The sequence below is a fragment of the Gopherus flavomarginatus genome, chromosome 4, assembly GCF_025201925.1.
Source record: "Gopherus flavomarginatus isolate rGopFla2 chromosome 4, rGopFla2.mat.asm, whole genome shotgun sequence".
In the NCBI taxonomy this organism is placed as follows: Eukaryota; Metazoa; Chordata; order Testudines; family Testudinidae; genus Gopherus; species Gopherus flavomarginatus.
Genome location: NC_066620.1, coordinates 101,525,293 through 101,550,148, shown reverse-complemented (window position 1 = coordinate 101,550,148; position 24,856 = coordinate 101,525,293). Strand labels below are relative to the sequence as shown.

General features: G+C 49.0%; 1 protein-coding gene across 1 annotated transcript in view; it reads left to right on the top strand.

The window, feature by feature from the left end:
- CCDC170 (coiled-coil domain containing 170) overlaps positions 1-24,856 on the top strand; it is an 88,159-nt gene that overhangs the window by 44,427 nt on the left and 18,876 nt on the right. The window contains 2 exon segments of the mRNA XM_050949569.1: positions 11,364-11,564; positions 24,413-24,586. Coding sequence (XP_050805526.1) covers positions 11,364-11,564; positions 24,413-24,586 — 375 coding nt within the window.

The window sequence follows — 24,856 nt, the reverse complement described above, 5'->3', positions numbered from 1 at the left end:
TGCCGCATTCCTCCCTGCATGGTCCCAGCTAACATCGGACCGCTGGGTTCTCAGCACGGTGGAGTGTGGCTACCGTTTTCAGTTTATTTCATCCGCTCCTTCCCACCCTCCCTCCCCGTCCCTCTTCAGGGATCCCTCTCACGAGCAACTCCTTCTGCAGGAAGTTTCGAGACTCCTTGCGTTGGGAGCTATAGAGGAGGTTCCAGAGCACCTAAGGGGAAGAGGGTTCTATTCCAGATACTTCCTAATTCCCAAGGCGAAAGGGGGCCTCTGGCCCATCCTGGACCTGCGAGCTCTGAACAAGATCATCACGAAGTTCAGGTTCCGCATGGTATCCCTGGGAAACATTATACCCTCCCTGGATCCCGGAGATTGGTACGCTGCTCTCGACATGAGGGACGCATATTTTCATATCGCGATTTACCCCACACACAGAAGGTTCCTTCGCTTCTTGATAAATCGTCATCACTACCAATTTGCGGTCCTTCCCTTCGGCCTCTCCTCGGCCCCTCGAGTATTCACAAAGTGTATGGCAGTAGTCGCCACCTACCTCCGTCGCCGTCGAGTCCATGTTTTCCCATATCTCGACGACTGGCTTATTCGAGGGACCTCCGAGGCTCAGGTTACCGCACATGTAAACGTCATCAAGGACCTATTCTCCCATCTAGGTCTGATCCTCAACCTAGACAAATCCATTCTGCTTCCTATGCAGAGAATAGAATTCATCTGGGCCATGCTGGACTCGAATCTTGCAACGGCCAGTCTACCTCCACAGAGGTTCCAGGCTATAGTCTCCCTCATCCAGAGGCTACAAGCCTTCCCAACAACCTCTGTCCGTACCACCCTCGCTCTACTCGGCCACATGGCTGCGTGCACTTTCGTGACGAAGCACGCAAGACTACACATGCGCCCTCTCCAGACTTGGCTTGCCTCAGTTTATCATCCGCGCAGGGATGCCCTGGACATGATAGTCGCAATCCCAACAAAAGTGCTGGACTCCCTCAACTGGTGGCTGACACCCTTCCTGGTGTGTGCCGGTTGCCCGTTCCACCCACCACAGCCTTCGGTGTCGCTAACGACGGACGCTTCATCCCTGGGCTGGGGTGCACACTTAGGGAACCTTCACACGCAGGGCCTTTGGTCCATGCAAGAGCTGAGTCTGCATATCAATGTCCGCGAACTGAGAGCTGTCCGATTGGCGTGCCAGACCTTCCAACACCATCTACAGGGCCATTGTGTTGCAATTTTCACGGACAACACAACGGCCATGTATTACATAAATGAACAAGGAGGCATACGGTCTTCCCCCCTTTACCAAGAGGTGATGCGACTGTGGGACTTCTGTATAGCTCACTCAATAGACCTCGTAGCCTCCTTCCTTCCGGGAGTCCAGAACTCTCTCGCAGATCACCTGAGCAGGTCCTTCCTGTCCCACGAATGGTCCATCCGTCCGGATATCCTTCTTTCTGTATTCCGGAAGTGGGGCTTTCCCCAAATAGACCTATTTGCCTCCAGGGAGAACAGGAAATGCCAGGTGTTCTGCTCCCTTCAGGGCCGCTCCCCGGGCTCTCTGTCAGACGTGTTCCTGATCCCCTGGAAGGGATGTCTTCTCTATGCCTTTCCACCCTTTCCCCTAGTCCGCAGGGCCAGGGCCAGACTGATCCTGATCGCTCCGGCATGGCCAAGGCAGCACTGGTATTCCATGCTGCTTGACCTATCCCTAACGACTCCGATACCACTGCCACTCTGCCCGGATCTTATAACGCAGGACTTCGGCAGGCTTCACCATCCGGACCTGCAGTCCCTGCACCTGACAGCGTGGCTCCTGTCTGGTTGAACCAATCTGAGCTCCGCTGCTCTGTCCAGGTTCAACAGGTCCTTTTGGGAAGCAGAATACCCTCCATGAGGGCGACGTACCTCGCCAAGTGGAAGCGGTTTTCTCTTTGGTGTGCACAGCGTTCCCTAGTTCTGGAGGCAGTTTCGATCCCTATTATCCTGGACTACTTGTGGTACCTCAAGGAACAAGGATTGGCACTCTCTTCAATAAGGGTGCATTTAGCCGCAATCTCCACCTTCCATCAGGGGGAGTCGAACAGTTCCACCTTTTCTCACCCGATAGTTTCGAGGTTCCTTAAGGGCTTGGAGCGCCTCTACCCACCGGTTAAGCCTCCTTCCCCTTCCTGGGATCTCAACCTTGTCCTGACTCGGCTCACAGCCCCACCCTTTGAGCCCTTAGCCACTTGCTCGCTGCTGTACCTGTCCTGGAAGATGGCCTTCCTGGTAGCTATCACATCGGCCAGACGGGTTTCCGAGCTCCATGCTTTAATAGCAGATCCTCCATATACGATTTTCCACAAAGATAAGGTACAGCTACGCCCGCACCCGGCTTTTCTTCCCAAGGTGGTCTCTGCCTTCCATATTAATCAGGATATTTTTCTACCGGTCTTCTTCCCGAAGCCGCACGCATCACGCAGGGACCAACAGCTTCACACCCTTTATGTCCACCGAGCCCTCGCCTTTTACATCCAGAGGACAAAACCCTTCAGACGCTTGCCCCAGTTATTTATAGCAGTGACAGAGCATATGAAAGGTATGCCTATATCTTCTCAGAGGATCTCATCATGGGTAACATCCTGTATCCGGACTTGCTACGACTTGGCCCACGTCCCGATTTGCCATCTCACCGCCCACTCTAGCCGGGCTCAAGCCTCTCGACCGCCTTCCTGGCGCACGTTCCCATCCAGGAGATATGCCGCGCAGCTACCTAGTGTCAGTGCATACGTTCACTTCTCACTATGCGCTCGTTGCGCAATCAAGAGACGATGCCGCCTTTGGCTCAGCGATCTTACATTCCGCAACGTCTCACTCCGACCCCACCGCCTAGGTAAGGCTTGGGAATCACCTACTGGAATGGATATGAGCAAGCACTCGAAGAAGAAAAGACGGTTACTCACCTTTGTAACTGTTGTTCTTTGAGATGTGTTGCTCATATCCATTCCACACCCGCCTTCCTTCCCCACTGTCGGAGTAGCCGGCAAGAAGGAACTGAGGAGCGGCGGGCTGGCAGGGGTATATAACCGGCGCCATGGCGGTGCCACTCCAGGGGTCACCCTGCCGGCCCACCGAGTGTTGCTAGGGTAAAAGTCTCCGACAAACGTGCACGCGGTGCGCGCACACCTACTGGAATGGATATGAGCAACACATCTCGAAGAACAACAGTTACAAAGGTGAGTAACCGTCTTTTGTTTGGCAACTGTGTGTCACAGGTATGGGGAACAAGGAGTTATTCTGTCTGCCTTGTCCTAAAGTGAAGCACTCTAATGAAGAAGTATGGACTGCTTCTCTCAGGAGAGTTTCTTTATGAAGGTCAGACATTGAAATAACTATGTGAGAAAGGACTTGAGCATGCTCTGAAAGGAATCATTCCCAAGAGCATGTAGGTTGTTTTTAGTCTAGCTTTGGTTACACTTTCTACATTTATGAGTAAGTGCAATTGTTTTTCAAATCTTAATGTAAGGCCCCAGTCCTACAAAGCTTTATGCCTGTGCTGACCTTTTAGCTTGGGCAGGGTCCCACTGGAACTCTGTACCAACTAGTCTCTTTCTAGGATTAGAATCAAGAAGTTGAAGATGGAGTGTATGTACGATGTACTTTGACCCAGATTGTCAGTGAAGGGATTAAATGCCTTCAATGAGGTGACAGAAGAGAGGCCATTTTTAGAGCTTTAATTGCCTACACATTAGCCTATCCTATTACCTGGATGACTTTTCAGCATTCCAGTCAGCTTATAATAGATAATAAATGTGTCTGGCTAAAAATTGCTACAAACCTTTCTGCAATTGGGTATTTAACCCAGTGAAATGGGAGAATTCCTGGCAGTAATTTGCATCTGTTGACAAGCATAATTTAATCTGTAGAAAGCCCAGAGGTATGCCTTTTTTTATACAAAAAATGAGAAGTGCCCAGTAATATAAAGTCTGTGTGGGAAAGAGATATTGCTATTAATTATTGTTCTACAGCAGTTAAAATTTAAAATTGCAATCATTTTAAAGCTACTAGATCAGGTCTTGAGCGCCCCACGTGTCGTCTGGGTTCAGATATTTTTTCCTAATCTGGAGCACACCTATAGTCATATTACAGGCAAAAGTACTATTGAACTCCACAGTTCTTTCCCCAGTGTGATGACTGCAGACTCAGCCCCTTCTTTCTGATAACTCTAATGCTGGTCTACATTTAAAAATTAGATTGACCCAGCTATGTACCTCAGGGATGTGAAGAATTCTTTCATCAGCCTAGCTGCCACCTCTCAGAGAGGTGGATTAACTACATCCATGGAAAACCCCCTTCCATCTATGTAGGAAGCATCTACTCAGGGCACTATAGTGGCACAGCTGCAGTGCCATAGCTGTGCTGCTATAGCAGCCATAGTGTAGACATGCTCTAAGAAAAAATGAGTTGTCATCTTCAGACATAGTATATACTTTTGCAGTTATGGGACTGACTTGATCCAAAGCCCATTAAAGCCCAGGAATGTCTGTTGATTTAATGGGTTTTGAATCAAGCCCTAATGCTTTTCCCATTGAAATAAATGGCAACATTTGAGTGGCAGCATCATTATATGCATATTTCACTCACTGAGGCTTGGGCTACACTAAAAAGTTAGGTCAACCTAGCCACGTTGCTCAGTGATGTGTAAAATCCACACTCATGAGTGATGTAGCAAAGCTGAGCTAACCTCCTGTGTAGACAGTACGAGGTCAAAGCTACTCGTTGATTTCTGTTGACTTAGCTACTGCCTCTCTTAGGCCTGGTCTGCACTACACGTTTAAACCAATTTTAGTAGCATTAAACCGATTTAACCGTGCACCCGTCCACACAGCGAGGCCCTTTATATTGATATAAAGGGCTCTTTAAACCGGTTTCTGTGTTCCTCCCCGATGAGAGGAGTAGTGCTGAAATTGGTATTGCCGAGTCGGATTAGGGTTAGTGTGGCCACAAATCGACGGTATTGGCCTCCGGGTGGTATCCCACAGTGCACCACTGTGACTGCTCTGGAAAGCAATCTGAACTCGGATACAGTGGCCAGGTAGACAGGAAAAGCCCTGCGAACTTTTGAATTTCATTTCTTGTTTGGCTAGCGTGGAGAGCTCACCAGCACAGGTGACCACACAGAGCTCATCAGCACAAGTAACAATGCAGTCTCCTGAGAACTGAAAAAGAGCTCCAGCATGGACTACACGGGAGGTACTGGATCTGATCGCTATATGGGGAGAGGATTCCATGCTAACAGAACTCCATTCCAAAAGATGAAATGAAAAAACATTTGAAAAAATTTCCAAGGCCATGATGCAGAGAGGCCACACCAGGGACTCAGTGCAGTGCAGAGTGAAAGTTAAGGAGCTCACACAAACATACCAGACAACCAAAGAGGCAAACGGAAGGTCCGGGGCAGGGCCGAAAACATGCTGCTTCTACGCTGAGCTGCATGCAATTCTAGGGGGATCCGCCACCAGTTCCCCACCCCTGTCCTTGGATTCCGAGGTGGGGGTGGTAATCTCAGCCATGGCTGAGGATTCTGCGAACGGGGAAGATGAGGAGGAGGAGGAATAGGAGGACGAGCTTGCAGAGAGCACACAGCACTCCGTTCTCCCCAACAGCCAGGAGCTTTTTCTCACCCAGATGGAATTACCCTCTCAGCCCTCCCAAGCTACTAGCCCAGACAATGAAGCCATGGAAGCAACCTCTGGTGAGTGTACCTTTGTAAATATAAAACATGGTTTAAAAGCAAGCTTTTTTTACTGATTAATTTGCCCTGAGGACTTGGGATGCATTCGCGGCCAGTACAGTTAACATGTCTGGGGATGGAGCGGAAATCGTCCAGGGACACCTCCATGAAGCTCTCCTGGAAGTACTCCAAAAGCCTTTGCCAAAGGTTTCTGGGCAGGGCAGCCTTATTCTGTCCTCCATGGTAGGACACTTGACCACGCCATGCATGTAGCAAGTAATCTGGTATCATTGCACGACAAAGCCTAGCTGCGTATGGTCCCAGTAATTGCTGGCATTCAAGCAACATCCGTTCTTTATCTCGCTGTGTTATCCTCAGCAGAGTGATATCGTTCATGGTAACCTGGTTGAAATTCAGGAATTTAATTAAGAGGATAGAGATGGCCATTCCTACTGGACTGTTTCTTGTTGTTTAAAAGAAATCCTTCCTTGCAGGTAGCCAAGCGGGGGTGGGGAGGGGAATGGCACTGAGCTTTTTCGCGTTTGGCTAGCAGGGATCTTCCCTGCTACCGGCCACGCGGTGGTGGGGGAACGGGGGTGTTTAGCAGTGATCTTCCATGATACCTGCCACGCGGTGGGGGGAGGGGTAAAGCAGTCATCCCAGAGAATTGGATTTGGGGGGGAGTGGTTTCTGCTGCTGCATGTTAACAGGAAAGAAGCAGCACTGAACGGGATTTGCTTGGTGTTTGGGAAAGGAGGGCACTGTGTATATGAAGGCTGCAGAAGCCGAAAGACAATGGCTTACCATGGCCGCATGCAAGCTGAATTCTGCTGCCCGGACCTGCGTCTGTGAGATCTCTAACACCAGAGCCGCAGGCACTCAGTATTAAGATGCAAAATGCGACCTTGTAGTGAAATCACATGTGCTGTGTAAGGTGAACAGTGTTGTTCACCATGAAAGAGTATAACTATTGTTCTGTAAAATGCATCTTTTTAAATACTTCTCTCCCTTTTTTTCCTCCCTCATGCAGCTGCAAATTTTTCAAGCCACCCTACTCCATCCCGAAGGCTATCTCAGATAAGGCAGAGGAAAAAGAAGACGCGAGATGAAATGTTCTTGGAAATCATGGAAGTGACCCGCAATGAAAGAGCTCATCTGAATGAGTGGAAGGACATGGTATCGAATTACAGGAAAGATGCCAGTGAACGTGAGGACAGGAGGGACCAACATGAGGATAGGAGGGATGAATGTGAGGAGAAGAGAGACTCTCGAGATGAGAGGTGGCGGCAGGAAGATCAGAGGTGTAGGCAGGAAGATCAGCGGTGGCGAGATGCAACACTAGGGCTGCTGCGTGATCAAACTGACATCCTCTGACGTCTGGTGGAGCTTCAGGAACAGCAGCAGGGTCACAGAGTGCCGGTGCAGCCCCTGTGTAACCACCTTCATCATGTTCCATACCTTTCTCACCCAAACGTGTAAGAATGCATGGGGGTAGGCTCCGTGCAGCCGCCCACTCCACCCCCATGGACAGCCCAACCAAAAGGCTGTCATTACTTTGAAATTTTTTTAGTGGCCTTTTCCTTCCCTCCTATCCTCCTCCCAAACCACACCTGGGATACCCTGTCAGTTCTCTCCTTCTTTTTATAATGACTTAATAAAGAATACATGATTTTTAAATGATAGTGCATTTATTTGCTTAAGCAAGCTATAATCGAATGGGGAGGGTGGGTTGCTTACAGGGAATGAGTCAATCAAGGGTGGGGGTTCATCAAGGGGAAACAAACACAGCAGTCACACCGTACCCTGGCCCATGATGAAACTCTTTTTCAAAGCTTCTCTGATGTGGCCCATTTCCTGGTGTGCTCTTCTAATCGCCCTGGTGTCTGGCTGCGCGGAATCAGCAGCCAGCTGATTTTCCTCAGCCTCCCACCCCGCCATAAAGGTCTCCCCCTTACTCTCACAGAGATCGTGGAGCTCACAGCAAGCAGCAATAACAATGGGGACATTGGTTTGGCTGAGGTCTGAGCGAGTCAGTAATGTGCGCCAGTGCTCCTTTAAACGGCCAAATGCACATTCTACCACAATTCTGCACTTGCTCAGCCTGTAGTTGAACAACTCCTGACTACTGTCCAGGCTGCCTGTGTATAGTTTCATGAGCCATGGCATCAAGGGGTAGGCTGGGTCCCCCAGGATAACTACAGGCATTTCAACACCCCCAACTGTTATTTTCTGGTCTGGGAAGTAATTCCCTTGCTGGAGCCGTTTAAACAGAGTAGTGTTGCTGAAGACTCGAGCGTCATGAACCCTTCCTGGCCATCCCACGTGGATGTTGGTGAAACGTCCTTTGTGATCCACCAGTGCTTGCAGCACCATTGAGAAGTACCCCCTTGCGGTTTACGTACTGGGTGCCCTGGTGCTCCGGTGCCAAGATAGGGATATGGGTTCCATCTATTGCCCCACCACAGTTAGGGAATCCCATTGCAGGAAAGCCGTCCACTATGACCTGCATGTTTCCCAGAGTCACAACCTTTCATAGCAGCACCTTAATGATTGCTTTGGCTACTTGCATCACAGCAGCCCCCACAGTAGATTTTCCCACTCCAAATTGATTCCCGACTGACTGGTAGCTGTCTGGCTTTGCAAGCTTCCAGAGGGCTATTGCCACTCGCTTCTCCACTGTGAGGGCTGCGCTCACCTTGGTATTCTGGCGTTTCAGGGCAGGGGAAAGCAAGTCACAAAGTTCCATGAAAGTGCCCTTACGCATGCGAAAGTTTTGCAGCCACTGCGAATCATCCCACACCTGCAAAACTATGCGGTCCCACCAGTCTGTGCTTGTTTCCTGGGCCCCAAATCGGCATTCAATGGCTAGAACCTGCCCCATTACCATCAGGATCTCCAAAGCGCAGGGGCCCACGGTTTGAGATGTCCTCATCACTCTCGTCACCGCGCTGCTGTAGCCGCCTCCTCCTCACCTGGCTTTGCAGGTCCTGGTTCAGCATAGACTGCATGAGAATGCGCGAGGTGTTTACGACGTCCACGAGTGCGGTCTTGATCTGAGCAAGGTCCATACTTGCTGTGCTATGACGTTTGCACAGTTCACCCAGGAAAAAAGGCACGAAACAGTTGTCTGCTGCTTTCACGGAGGGAGGGGTGAGGCTGTACCCAGAGCCGCCCGCAACAATGTTTTTTGCCCCATCAGGCACTGGGATCTCAACCCAGAATTCCAAGGGGCGGGGGAGATTGCGGTACCTATGGGATAGCTACGGGATAGCTACCCACAGTGCAACGCTCCAGAAATCTACGCTAATCTCGGTACATGGCGCACACTGCCGAATTAATGTGCTTAGTGTGGCCGCGTGCACTCGACTTTATGCAATCTGTTTTACAAAACCAGTTTATGTAAAATCGGAATAATCCCGTAGTGTAGACGTACCCTTAGGGAAGTGGATTACCTACACCACCAAGAGAACCCTTCCCATCAGTGTAGGTAGTGCCTACGCTGAAGCATTACAGCAGTGCCACTGTAGCATTTCCAGTGTAGACAAGCCCTCAGGTGAATCCACACCTCTTACTCTGCCACCCCAAACGACCTCTGTTCTGCAGAATTAGTGTAGCTTTATTGTGCATGGGAGTGTGTGTGTGTGTGTTGCAGAACCCTGCGGTGTACAAGCAGCCTCCTGAATGGCATTGTACAGGAGAAAGAGGATGGGGCTGGGTTGATCTGAAGCTACGTGCATTTCTTCTGTTCTCTGCCAAAGGTGAACCAGGTAAATCAGCTGCAGAGCTTCTCTAGCCTGCTGGAGGAGTCTTCCTCCCCTGCCACCAGTTTCTCCTCCAATCTAATGAGGGCTAGAGTTGCCCCTTAGTGACATACAATAGAAAATAATGTGTTTATTGGTTGTCAATTTTTTTCTCTTTGGGTTGTATTTTGTTGTTGTTGGGTCATTCCACCCAGTGTACAATCAATAATATTTCCCTAAAGCCTTTTTGTCCTGGTTCAATTATGCCATTTTATTTAACACTAACCCAAGGCTGCAGCCCTTACGTTTTGATAAGTGTCACTGAAATTAATGGCAGTTTTATGTGTGTAAATCAGGAATCAGGCCAGTTTGTAAACATGAGGCCAACAGATGCTAGAAATGAAGGGATTGTTGGATGAGTATCTGAGGGTGGAATTAAAAATGAGCATGCAATGCAAATGCGAGGGGAAAAAAAACAACCTTTTGAATATGACCAAGTAATTTAACATTTGGAAGCATTGTAATTAGCCATCTTGTTGCTATTTCCAGTTATTAAACAATTAATTTTTTAATTCCATTCCATTGAGTTTATTAGTTAGTGAATCACGTAAGTGTTGTAAAGTTAATAGAGAACAGTTAACGATTTTTGGTTTATATTGTGAGGTTTAGTTCTTATCCGCTTTAGAAAAAATATGTTTAGCAAACACATTTTAATTAAGTGGTGCTTAAAAGCACATTCACACTGAGTGGAGACATGTTTTTAAAACATATCAGTTGTTCCCTGGTGAACCCTACACTCTCTAATGTTGACCAGGACAAGTGAATACATTTAGATTTTTTTTTTTAACACTACAGTATCTACACTAGGGGGTAACATGTTTGTAAAACCCACTTAATTAAAATGTATTAGTCAATCTTTCTAAAATGTTCCTTTTTTCCAGAGTATATGCAGACTGGAGCTTGTGGCCCTATTTTAATTGAAATTGATTGATTACTAATTAACTCAAGTTAGCAAACATCTTTGTAAATGTTAATCTAGACACTCCACATTTCAGGACAGTAAAGTTTTTGTTTTATGCCCTAGGATGAAATTTAGGGTAAGTTGTGAATGGGTGTTCTGGAATGATCATGGAGCGTCTAGATTAACATTTACAAAAGAGTTAGCTACTTCAAATTAATTGGCAGTGTAGGCATAGATCAGGGGTAGGCGGCTTATGGCATGGGTGCCGAAGGCGGCACGCGAGCTGATTTTCAGGGGCACTCTCACTGCCTGGGTCCTGGCCGCCAGTCCAGGGGGCTCTGCATTTTAATTTAATTTTCAATGAAGTTTCTTAAACATTTTTGAAACCTTATTTACTTTACATAGAACAATAGTTTAATTATATATTATAGACTTACAGAAAAAGACCTAAAAACGTTAAAATGTATTACTGGCACGCAAAACCTTAAATTAGAGTGAATAAATGAAAACTTGGCACACCACTTCTGAAAGGTTGCCAACCCCTGGCATAGGTAATGTTCTCCATTTCTGATTCAGTGGGCAGTGGCTCAGTGCAGCAATTTTTTCCCGCAACAGCTTCTATCATTTTTTCTGAAGAAAAGCTCGGTAAGCTCGAAAGCTTGTCTCTCTCACCAAGAGAAGTTGGTCCAATAAAAGATATTACTTCACCCAACTTGTCTCTAATTTCCTGGGACCAACTGCATACAAGAATACTGCATACAATATTTTTTCTGATAATCATCCCATATTTTGTTTCCTTCCTTTTAAAAAAAATATTTATTTAGAAGTGGGAAATCTTCCACTGTTTGGTAGCTTGGGAATGCGTCTTTTTTGTGCCTCTAACACATACATGTCAAGTTAACTGAGTCTCTGTCTTGTCGGCTTTATTGCTTCCCAGATGGTGTCCCAGCTTGAAGCCCAAATAGCTAAACTGACTGAGCAGCTGGAGAATCAGACCAGATTGCACCAGGAGGCTCTGCAAAGGGCCAGGAAAGCAGAAAAACAATTTGAGACACTCCAGGATCAGTTGATGCGTCTGGATGGGGAGTTGGTGTCTGGAGACGTGATGCAAGATGATTTGAAGCTTGAGAAACAAAAAGTAACAACATATGTTATTTCCAGTTGTGGGAATGTTTTTCGCAAGCCAAAGATATAGCTGAGTGTATTTATTGTATTTTAGTGTAGCGGTTCTCGATCAGGTCTGTGACCCCCTGGGGATCCACAAGCCCTTTCAAGGGCTGAAGCCCTGAACCAGCACCCCCCACATGGCTGAAGCTGGGAGGTGTGGGACTGAAGCCCCGATCCCTGGCACCATCCTGGGGAGCTGAAGCCGGGAGGTGCAGGGCTGAATCCTGGATCCCCGAGCTCTGGTGCTTCCTGGGGCAGAAGTCCTGAGCCCTTAGGCAGAGTTGGAGACTTGAAGGGCATTGCCACTCACCCCCAATTGCAGCAAAAGGTCACGAAAGTCCCGGGGAGGCAGCTCCATACCCCTCCCTATCTCCTCTTCCTGCCCCATGGCCAGGTTGGAGGCGGGAAGCCGGAGCTGGGCAGTGCGGGCTAGCTGCTGCTCTGGCTGGTGTCATGGAGCAGGCAGCGGCAGCATTGCCTTGTCTCCTGCTCGCACCCCAGGTTGAAGTTGCTCCTCAGCTCCCAGCCCCCTTTGCTCCCACAGAGGCAGCTGGTTAGGAGACCCGGCTCTGTGGCTGGCAGACCCATCCGGGAACAGGGACTGCAGAGGAGCCCTCCCAGCACACAGCCCCTAATACTCTTCTCCCTACACTCTGAGCTACCCCACTGCCTACACACAGTCCCTAGCCACCCCCATCCCTGCACCCTGAACTATCCCCTGCCTGCACACAGCCCCTAGTACCTCTCTCCCTGCACCCTGAGTGGCCTGCTGAGGTGAGTCAGGGGATGGAGGTGGCACTCCCTCCCTGGACCCCGCCATGTGGAAGTGGCTTTAGCCCTGCTGGCCCCTACCCCCCCAAATAGAAGTCAAACTACGCCTATGCCCAAGGCTCCTGCCCTGATGCCCCCGCACCTCTGCTGGGGCCTGGAGTTTTTATAGCCTGTCGAGAGGGGCCTCAGAAACAAAAAGATTGAGAACCTCTGTTTTAGTGAGTTCACATGCTGGTGCTTTAGGGCATATAAAACTTTTAAATAAGGGCTTGAAATATTAACTGATACCTAAAGGACTAAACTAACTAGCCAGAGAGGTAGAGAAGAAAGACAAAGGTAGGTGTCCAGGTTATCAGTCCAGGATCAATGCTTTGGTGAGAAGCCAATGACTGTTTTGAGTTGTCTACCAGACTGCTGTCTCTGGACATTGATCCTCCACCTTTTGTATCAGTGTCTTGCTAATACAGTAAATTTTGGTAAATGTCAACCTCCACCTCTAGCTACAGGAAGGGAGATGGAGCTTTCTGTTTAATCATCCACTTCCCCCATAAGGGAAGAGGCTTTTCATTTTTTTACTTGTCTCCAGATGTCTGCTGCAAGGAGGTGGTGTGAGGAAGAGGTCTTTCTTCACTGCTCTGCCACCCATCAGCAGTCTCTATAAAATAGAGGTTCTGCTCCTCAATGAATAGCTCCAGTTCCTGCCTCTTCTGACATTAGTAGCTTTTCCAACCAGCAGCATCATTAATCGGAAAAGATTCTTGACAGTTTCACCCTCCTGGATGCTAAAGGCAGCCTTGAAACTGAACCAGATCTTTTTAATTTACCTCTGTTGCTGTTTTGCAAAAATATGAGTGGCAGCAGACGGGCTTGTGCTCTTTGTCTGCAGAGTTTTATGTCATTGTCTTCTGAAAAGGGTAAGGGAAAATACTAGAAAAAAACAACTAAAATTCACCAGAATGCATAGAAAACCTTCCAGTTGTTCCAGATTCCTGTTTTATTTGAAAAATCATCCCTTAAAAATGTTGCTACCCTTCTTCTGCTACACCCAGCAAGGCTTCCTCCACTTGTACCTCTATGGCAAGCTAATTTTTGCTGGGTTGTTAACAACTAATGCAGGCTGTAAGTGACATCATATATTTCTTTTGTATGGCGTCAAATCAAATAGTATTATTTCAAATTATCTTTCCTGGCCAATGTTAATTTTTCCAATGTGTTGGATAAATAATTTAAGCAGTCAGAATAAGCAACTGACGTTTCAGATTTCCATTTCTTAAGTATTCATTAGTCTGACTTTGCGTAGACGTTTTAGGGGGCCAACAAAATGTATTCAGCAATAAGAGCAGGGACCAGTAATTTGGAGAGACAGTCCATGCAGGATAACATACTGGACCCAATGCTGCAAGGAGCTAAGAGCTCCTAGCAGTGCTTAGGATTGGATCCAATATTTATACAAAGATGTCTGCATACCATTGCCCCCTTTGGCCAGAGTGATTAGCCAGTAGTAGGGGTATTGTAGGGTTGTTTCCATCAGGAGGGGAAATGAATGAGTCAGGTATATTCTCTGGTGCAATCTAGTTTGTTTCCAAACATGTAAACAATGTCCTGTTTCCCTGAACACAGTAGAAACAAACAGACAGTTTTCTTGCTCCCTAAACTACCCCTTTGGGCAATTCTGTGCCCAAGGAACTCTATCTCTTTGCTCCCTCTCAGGGTCACCACTCTTTCTCTCACTGTCCATTGGCTTTTTTTTAAACAAGCAGACATGCACAAACACACACAACCCTTGCCAAACAATCCCTTAGCCATTGCATTTGCAACCTGTCCCAAGGAAATCCCTCAAACCATACGGCTTAGCTTCTGATCAGGCCTCAACATGCAGCATGTTGCCTTAGGTGGTGGCTTCTGTTTTCTCCAGCTATCTCACTACATCAAAGAGTTTAATTGCTCCTTCCACTTAGCCTGAAAGAAGGGTGCTTTGTGCACACCTATCAGCATTAACCAAGTTTGTGATTGTCTATACATCAAAGACCTGCTTGGTTGCAGCCATTAACACCGCCTAACCATGCTTTTCTTTTCAATCTGAGTTCTTACAAAGAAGTTACTAACACCAGACATGTTCAACAAAATACTCCTTTTAAAGTCATTTGCACTGAGCCGCCTTTTTTTTTTTTTCAGGGTCCTAGTGACTAGGGCCAGGTCTACACTAGACCCATATCAATGTAACTGTGTCACTCAGGAGTACGAAAAATCCACATCCCTGAGTGATGTAGTTATACCGACCTAACCCCCTGTGTAGACAGTGTGATGCTAATGGGAGAGCTTCTTCTGCCGACATAGCTACTGCTTCTTGGGGAGGTTGATTAACTACACAAATGGGAGAAGCTCTCCCATTGGTGTAGTAGCATCTTCACTAAAGTGCAACGGTGTGCCATAGTACTGTATGTGAAGACAAGCCTCCTTCCTTAGAGGCTTGGACAAAGCCCTGGCTGGGATGATTTAGTTTGGGATTGGCCCTGCTTTGAGCAGGGGATTGGACTAGATGACCTCCTGAGGTCCCTTCCAACTGTGATATTCTATGATTCTATGAGAGAGAGGCTGGCAGGGCCCTCAGACAAGCAGCAGATCTAGAAGCTAATCTTCTTACATGAGCAAAATTACTGATTCCTTGTGTCTCTTGCCTCCTCGTAGTCTGATTCATCCTCATCATCACTCCCATAACCACATTGGTCATTGGGGCACCATCACTGATAAGCAATCAACCAATTGTCTCCACCCCTGATGATTGTGTGTAAGCGCTTGAGTCTCTGTGAAGTCCATTCCTGTCCACTCTTTTATGTTGTCAATCCATCTCTTCTTCTGTCTACCTCTTCTTCTCTTCCCCTGTACTGTTCCTTGGAGGATGATCTTGGATAGGCCAGATGATCTTGTTACATGGCTGTACCACTTCAGCTTGTGCTTCTTCACAGTCATCGGTAGGTCTTCATATGACCCAGCACGTTGGGTAATGATGTTGCAGACCTCTTCAAGTGCAGAGTCCTGCACTTAGGATGGAAGAATCCCATGCAGTGCTACAGACTAGGGACCGAATGTCTAGGCAGCAGTTCTGCAAAAAAGGACCTAGGGGTTACAGTGGACGAGAAGCTGGATGTGAGTCAACTGTGTGCCAACAGTGTGGCCAAGAAGGCTAACGGCATTTTGGGCTGTATAAGTAGGGGCATTGTCAGCAGACTGAGGGACGTGATCATTCTCCTCTATTCGACATTGGTGAGGCCTCATCTGGAGTACTGTGTCCAGTTTTGGGCCCCACACTACAAGGAGGATGTGGAAAATTTGGAAAGAGTCCAGTGGAGGGCAACAAAAATGATTAGGGGCCTGGAGCACATGACTTATGAGGAGAGGCAGAGGGAACTGGGATTGTTCAGTCTGCAGAAGAGAAGAATGAGGGGGGATTTGATAGCTGCTTTCCACTATCTGAAAGGGGGTTCCAAAGAGGATGGATCTAGATGGTTCTCAGTGGTACCAGATGACAGAAGAAGGAGGGAAGATCTCAAGTTGCAGTATGGGAGGTTTAGGTTGGATATTAGGAACAACTTTTTCACTAGGAGGGTGGTGAAGCACTGAAATGGGTTACTTAGGGAGGTGGTGGAATCTCCTTTCATAGAGGTTTTTAAAGTCAGGCTTGACAAAGCCCTGGCTAGGATAATTTAGTTGAGGATCAGTCCTGCTTTGAACAGGGGGTTGGACTAGATGACCTTCTGAGGTCCCTTCCAACCCTGAGATTCTATGATTCTATGATTAGTGACGTGGCCATGTTGTGGGGCAGGGAGAAGTAGCCTGATTTTCCCTCTCCTATCAGGGGAAACCTGAATTGTCTCCTAAGGGAAGGGCTTGTGATCATGATGGGAGGATGGGGAGGCATTGCTGAGTCCCAGGGTTGAGTAATTCTCTGGTGATGGTGGTCATTAAGTTACTAATTGTCATTCACTTGCTGCAGAAAATGGCTGGTGATGGCTGGGTGGATGTTAAACAACCATTTGGTCAATGCCTTGTTTCTTGGGAGTTGCCTTCTGTAACTTCTCTAATTTCATCCCACTCTCCTGTGAGTACAAATTCTGGTTCTAAGGACCTGGTGCTTGGATCCCATATTGCCTTCCACTGGGATTGGGAATTAGTGCCCTGACATGCAACTCCTTCTATTGTGACAGTATAGATCCTGCTGTTAGTACAGCTATTTGCAGGTGCCCTTGTGTTTAGCTGAAACTTCGGACGTAGTTTAGTGGGGATGGACTCAGAGACTGAGAGCTAAACTGACACTACTATCCTGCTGTGTGGATCCCAGTGTGCTTGTACTGTGAATTTTTGGCATGCACATGTGGCTATATTTATCTCATTGTGCTGATAGTGCTACTGCCTTGGTGTGATAATGACATTAAGCTAAGATGAATCGTGAAAATAGTGTCCTGGTGTGATGGTCACTCTGTGCTGTTCATGTGAATCTTGCATTTTTGTATGCTGTGTTGGTGTAGCCCTGTTGTTCCCAGGAAATTAGAGCCACAAGGTGGGTGAGATAATATCTTTTATTGGAGCAACTTTTGTTGGTGAGAGAGAGAGAGAGACAAGCTTTGGAGCTTTCATGGAGTTCTTTCTTCTTCCTGAAGAAGAGTTCTGTGAAAGCTCAAAAGCTTGTCTCTCTCACCAACAGAAGCTGGTCCAATAAAATGTATTACCTCACCAACTTTGATATATATTACACCCCTCCCCCCCGCCATATTACCTCACCCACCTTTCCAGGAGTGAGTTTTCATGATGACATGGGAAGTGCTCTGACTGGTCCTGACTTCTCTATATCAGCCCCTCTAGCTTGCAGTGCAGCCCAGTACCTGGGGGCTGGGTGCCTGCAGCACTGAGACTCTGTGAGATCAGGGACTCACAGACCCAGCTGGGAGGGGAAGGGCACTCCTCCTCAGCCTCTCTTTCTTGCTGCCTCCTTTTCCTGAGTGGCCTCATGATGCACAGAGCCAGCGTGGCTAGGTGCTGCATTGAAGAGTCTCCCAGTGCATCCCCCCACCCCATCTCCGCCATATGAACCCTCAACAGACCCTGCCCACCTCTGTCCGACTGTCTCTCTTATGCAGGGGACTGTGCCTCCCCCCGCTCCTCTGTGCTGCCTGCTTCCAGGGGCCACAGATTGCAGCGCAGCCCCCTCAGGAGAGATGAGAGAGACTGTCCCACCGGGTGCGTGCGCAGCCCCCTGGAGAACTGTTTTGTCCCATTGTATCCGAATTCGTGTTATATCGAGGTAGAGGTGTAATTTGGTATGTTGGGTGGCACCTTTTTTTATGTGTTCGCTCCCCCTGATGTTAGAACCTGGCTACACTGCTGGATAGAAGATTAAGAAAGATCCAATAGTTGAATCAGTAGATCTCTTCTGCGTACTGTTTATGCTGCTCCTCAGTCCATCATCACGTCCTCTGTGTACTCTCTCCCAGCACCTGACCTCACATCTGCTGTCTCTGGTTTTATTCTTGTACGGTTATCTCAGAAAATATTCACATTGTTTCAAACCTCATCCTAGATAAAGTATAAGCTAGGGGCAAAATCTAGTAGGATTTAAAATGTCATTTCTCATTCCAGAACAATTAAACAAAATATTACACAGCAATGTCATGTATGACAGTATAATACAAATTCAACTTGTAGTCTACCTATTAGATCAGTTGTGCTTGGCATGTATCATGGTAGGTTATCACCAGGGATCTGAGTTTGCCATGATACCCCCCTCAAAATTCTCCAGTTAAAAAGAAACATGAAAATCTGTGTTTTTCCATGATTAAATGCTTAACTTTAGTGTCTGTAGCCACAATATAGATAGGTATCAATTGAACACAATATTTTATTGATTATATTTATAATTTTTATGCTGACAGTCTGAGCCCCACTCATTCTCCTGATTATCCAATCTGGCCTTGGTCCCAGTTAGACTGGATAATTTTTTCCACTGCATAAATTTTTATTTTTTTACAAAATGTAAAAACTAAAAATTCTCTATAAAAACACAAATTCCATGTTTTTCTGTGGCAAACAGTTCTTCGAGTGCTTGCTCATATCGATTCCAATTAGGTGTGCGCGTGCCGTGTGCACATTCGTCGGAAGATTTTTACCCTGGCAACACTTGGTGGGTTGGCTGGGTCGCCCCCTGGAGTGGTGCCCAACGGCCCTGCAGTTCCTTCTTACCGCCCATGTTGGTCTTTGGAACAGTGGAGCGCGGCTTAGCTGATCTCCACCTCCCTAGCTACTCGTAGTTTTCTCGTTGTTATTGTGTATATAGTTCAAATTTCTATGCTTGCAGTTAGTTTTTTTTTTTTTTTAAACATAGTTAGTATATATAGTTAAGAGGAGTTCGGGGATTAGTCCCTTCCCCTCACCCAGTGCCGAGGCCCATGCCCGGTTCACCGGATTTCAAACTGTGCTCGGCCTGTCACAAGCCGATGCTGACAGGAGATCCTCACAACTCCTGCCTTAAGTGCCTCGGGGAATCCCACCTCGCCAATAAGTGCCGCATTTGCAAGTCCTTCAAGCCGCGGACCAAAAAGGAGCGGGACTTTCATCTCAAACAGTTCCTGATGGAGGCAGCTCTTACTCCTCCACCCTTGGCACCAAGCGCCGGACAGTCCGCACTGGGGAGAAGCACATCTTCGGCACCAGAGCGCACTGGTACCGCTAAGGCCCCTAGGCACCAACCGTCGCTGGCCCAGATGTCTGCTCGGTGCCGCTCCCTCTCCCCGCGGGTCAAAAAACATAAGACTCCTGCGGCTTCTGTGTTCATGCTGCAGTTGGAGCACCCATCTAAGTCGGACCGCCCGGCACCGACAACTGCCGTGGCACCGACAACTTCAGCACCGTTGATTCCGGTCCCGCAAGAGCCGTTGAGTCTGGTGCCTGACAGCTCCCCGGCATGCGCCATGGTTGAGCTTACTATTCCCTCCATGCTGGAGATATTCTCTATGGCAAGGGAAATGATTGCACTGACCGAGTCTGCGCAGCCTCAACCCCCGGCACCGCTGGTGCGGGTTATACAGTCCATAGGCAAGCCTGCCCTACTGAGACCATCCTCCGTCGGCACCGCTGAGAGGCACCGATTGTGGTCCCGCCGGCGTTCTCGGTCCCATCGCCGATCCCAGTCCCGACGCCGCTTGCAGTCCCGGTACCGTTCTCCATCTCGGTACCGGTCGCACTCGCGGCACCGTTCAGGACCCTATTCGCGGGGCCGGTACTCTCGGTACCGATCAAACTCACAGCCACTCATGGCACCGCACCTCTCGCAGCCGCTCCTGGCTTCGAGCTTCGAGGTCCCGGTCGACCTCCCAGCACCGTTCCGGTTGCAGGTCCCGGTCTCGTGCCCGGTACTGGTATGGCGCCCGGTACCGCTCTCCGGTGCAGCGTACAGACAGACTACCTAGGGATGGAGACCATTCTCAGGGGTTTTCAGCTCCTCCTTGGCTGTCTCGGCATACATCTATGTCATCCCATGCGGACAGTGCTTCCTACGCACAGGACCGTGACTTAGATGTACCCAGCCGTGTCTTCCAAGAGACCCAGGCTCAAGACCAAGGACCTCATCAGTGGTCCTTCTGGACGCCTTGGGCATATCACCAAGCCCAAAGTGGACCTCCAGTGCCATCACGCTCTGTATCTGTGGAGTACTGGGTGCTGGAGGCTACTGTTAGCCGCCCCCCTCCTCTGGGTACGGAGGACGCTCCCATTCAGTCACCAGACCCTCAGGTCCCACCGGAGCCGGACATTGCCCAAGTCCACGAGACAACTGAGGACCCGATTGTCCCTGGCCTTTCCTCTTCCTGTTCTCCAGATTGAACGGTGGCGGGGACATCCTTCTCGGGCCCTCCTCCAATTGACCTAAGGTCACATCAAGACCTCCTGAGACGGGTGGCCCTGAATATGAACCTCCAGGTGGAGGAGGTTCTGGAGATAGAGGAGCCGGTGGTAGATATTTTGTCAGCTGACACTCCCAAAAGGGTGGCCTTACCGTTTATTCGGACGATCCAAGCGAAGGCTGATACCATCTGGCAGTCTCCAGCATCTGTTCCGCCCACGGCTAGGGGAGTTGAGAGGAAGTACATAGTGCCCTCTAAGGGGTACGAGTACGTGTACGTACACCCTCCACCCTGCTCCATCGTCGTCCAATTGGTTAACGAAAGGGAGCACCATGGCCAGCAAGCCCCTGCTCCAAAAGCAAAGGAGGCTAGGCGCATGGATTTATTGGGAGGTAAAATCTACTCTGTGAGGGGGCCTCCACCTCAGGGTGGCAAACCAACAAGCCCTGCTTAGCCACTATAACTATACCACCTGGGTGGCGGTTGAGAAATTCACAGAGCTAGTCCCTCAAGACTCGCGTCAAGAGTTTGCGGCCCTTTTGGAGGAAGGAAAGAAGGTGGCGAGAACTTCTCTCCAGGCCTCGTTAGACGCAGCTGACTCCGCAGCCAGAACTCTGGCTTCAGGAATTACCATGAGGTAAATATCATGGCTTCAGGTGTCAGGCCTTCCACCTGAATTGCAGCATACGATACAGGATTTGCCCTTCGAAGGTCAGGGCCTATTTTCGGAAAAGACTGACCCTAGGCTGCAGAGTCTGAAGGACAATAGGGTGATCATGCGCTCGCTCGGGATGCACACACTGTAGTCTCAGCGCAGACCCTTCCAGCCCCAGCCTTAGCGCCCTTACCCCCCGCCTAGACAGCGGCAGGACTTCGGCAGGAGGCGTGGCCGAGGCAATCGTAGACGGCAGTCCGGACCCCAAGAGGGTCAGAATCACGGCCCCGCCAAACCACCCGCGGGACCTAAACCAAACTTTTGAAGGCGCGCCCGAGGGCAACGTACCAGTTGTTCAACAGGATCCTTTCCCTCCCTTTTGCAACTGCCTCTCCTCTTTCCTCCCTGCGTGGACCCAACTAACTTCAGATCGTTGGGTCTTATGCACGGTAGAATTTAGATACCGCCTTCAGTTTATTTCACCCCCCCGCGACCCCCATCTTCGTCCCTCTTCAGGGACCCCTCTCACGATCAAATCCTCTTGCAGGAGGTATGGTCCCTCATTGTCATGGGAGCTATAGAGGAGGTACTGGAGGACTTGAGGGGCAAGGGGTTCTACTCCCGCTATTTCCTAATCCCCAAGGCGAAGAGAGGTCTCAGACCAATTCTAGACCTGCAGAGACTCAACAAGTTCTTGATAAAGTTGAAGTTCCGCATGGTATCTCTGGGGACCATCATCCCATCCTTGATTCCTGAAGACTGGTATGCTGCCCTTGATATCGAGGACGTGTATTTTCACATTGCCATTTATCCTCCGCACAGATGGTATCTCAGGTTTTTGGTCAACCATCAACATTTCCAATTTACGGTCCTTCCGTTTGGCCTCTCCACAGCCCCAAGAGTGTTCACAAAGTGTATGGCCATAGTCGCCGCTTCCCTCCGTCGTCGACGCATACACGTCTTCCCGTATCTCGACGATTGGCTCATTCGCGAGGCCTCCGAGACCCAAGTAACGCAGCACGTGGGCATCGTCAAGGACATATTCATCCAACTAGGCCTGATGATCAACCTAGAGAAATCTACTCTGGTTCCCACACAAAGAATAGAGTTCATTGGGGCCATTCTGGACTCCAATCTCGCCAGGGCCTGCTTACCACAGCCGCGGTTTCACGCAACGATATCTATTATACAAAGCCTACAAAATTTCCCAACCGCTTCGGCTCGAACTTGTCTCGGCATCCTGGGTCACATGGCTGCCTGCACGTTCGTGACCAAGCACGCCAGGCTACGCCTACGTCCCCTTCAAACTTGGCTCTCCTCAGTATACCACCCGGGGAGACACAATATAGACAGGATCCTCACGGTTCCTCCAAGACTCCTACGCTCCCTCGACTGGTGGTTGACGCCCTCCCGGGTGTGTGCAGGGATGCCGTTCCATCTGCCCCAGCCTTTTATGGCCCTGACGACGGATGCGTCATCTCTCGGCTGGGGTGCTCACCTCGGACATCTTCGCACTCAAGGCCATTGGTCATCTCAGGAGCTGGCCTTGCACATCAGTGTCCGAGAGCTGAGAGCAGTCCGACTTGCGTGCCAGGCGTTTCAACAGCATCTGCAAGGCCGTTGTGTCTCAGTGTTCACAGACAACACAACGGCTATGTATTACATAAACAAACAGGGAGGGACACGGTCCTCCCCCCTTTGTCGGGAAGCCATTCAACTCTGGGACTTTTGTATAGCCCACTCGATAGACCTGGTAGCGTCATTTCTCCCAGGGGTTCGGAACACTCTGGCGGATCGACTGAGCAGATCCTTCCGCTCTCACGAGTGGTCAATCCGTCCAGACATTATTCATTCTGTTTTCCGGAAGTGGGGATTTCCCCACATAGACCTTTTCGCTTCCCGCGAGAACAGGAAATGCCAGATGTTCTGCTCCTTCCAAGGTCTCACCGGGATTGATCTCGGACGCTTTCCTGATACTGTGGACGAGCCAACTGCTTTACGCCTTTCCACCGTTCCCGCTGGTTCACAGGGTCCTGCTAAAGCTCCACAGGGACAGAGCTCGCTTGATCATGATCGCCCCAGGGTGACCCAGGCAGCACTGGTACACCATGTTGCTCGACCTGTCGATAGCCAGCCCAATTACCCTGCCTCTTCACCCAGACCTCATAACTCAGAACCACGCCAGACTTCACCACTCAGACCTGCAGTCCCTTCACCTCACGTCATGGCTGCTGCGTGGTTGAGCCAGTCAGAGTTATACTGCTCTGCCTCAGTACAACAAATACTCCTGGATAGCAGGAAATCTTCCACTCGGTCTACGTATCTGGCCAAGTGGAAGCATTTCTCCTGCTAGTGCGAAACGCAAAATATTACTCCCACCGAGGTCTCGATCCCCACCATCCTGGACTACCTCTGGTCTCTCAAACAGCAGGGCCTAGCAGTATCATCACTGAGGGTGCACTTGGCTGCCATTTCTACCTTCCACCCAGGGGAGAGTGGCCGCTCCGTGTTTTCACACCCTATGGTTTCCAGGTTCCTCAGGGGCTTGGAGCGCCTATACCCCCAAGTACGCCACCCTGCCCCTACCTGGGACCTCAACCTGGTCTTAACCAGACTTATGTCTCCCCCATTCGAGCCGTTAGCAACTTGCTCGCTGCTATACCTGTCCTGGAAGACAGTTTTCCTCGTAGCCATTACATCGGCCAGATGAGTCTCTGAGCTTCGGGCGCTCAGGGTGGACCCATCGTATACTGTGTTTCACAAGGACAAGGTGCAGTTGCGACCACACCCAGCGTTCCTCCCTAAAGTGGTATCAGCCTTCCATATCAATCAGGACATCTTCCTTCCGGTCTTCTTCCCGAAGCCGCACTCATCACGATGGGAGCAACAATTGCACTCCCTAGATGTCCGTAGGGCGCTCACATTTTATATCAAGCGGACAAAGCCCTTTCGTAAATCGCCCCAACTCTTCGTCGCAGTGGCAGACCGAATGAAGGGCCTACCTGTCTCCTCCCAGAGGATCTCCTCTTGGGTGACGGCGTGCATCCGCGCTTGTTATGACTTGGCTCATGTTCCCTCAAGCCATCTCACCGCACATTCTACCAGGGCTCAGGCTTCATCTGCCGCCTTCCTGGCTCATGTACCAATCCAGGATTTATGTCGCGCAGCTACCTGGTCCTCGGTCCACATCTTTGCCTCACCTTATGCTCTGGTTCAACAGTCAAGAGATGATGCAGCCTGGTATCACTGAACTACTAAATACTATAGGTTCAACTCTTTTCTAGCAAATACCTATAAAGAGAGATCAGTTTGAGAAATATCTGAGTTGTATTAACTGTAGGAGGATACTAAGTGTGAGCTTCATGTTTTTGAAATTGTGACTGTTGGCTGTACTTAGATGGCTACTAGCACAGAGGAAAATAGTTTGGATTATTCAAGGGCTTTAAATGACTCTTCTTCTCTTCCCTTCTTCTCTTCCCACTTACCCATTTCTCGTTTCAGTATCTTAAATTTCTGGAACAACTTTCGGCTAAAATGAAGCTGGACAGTGTTGCATTTGAGATTGGGCTCGATATGAGTCTGGATGCAATTCTGGCCCGTGCAGAGCAGTTGGTCAAACTGGAAGGTGACGCAGTGATTGAAAACAAGACTATGGCACACAACCTACAAAGGAAGGTAGGTAAAGGAGGGCTGAGTTCATCTCCTATCTGTTAAAAATAAGAGCATTATTATTACTGTATTTCATTAAAGTAGTTGCCAGAGGCCCCAATCAAAATTGAAGCCCCACTATGTACAAACATACAATGATACAGTCTGTCATCCAAAAAGGAGATGATAAACATGTTTGCAACCCAGAGCAACCAAACTGCGTAGTAAAACAACAGTAAAAAAGTAGGTCAGTTGAATACCTCCTAACAACAACACCATTATTGTTATAGCATACCA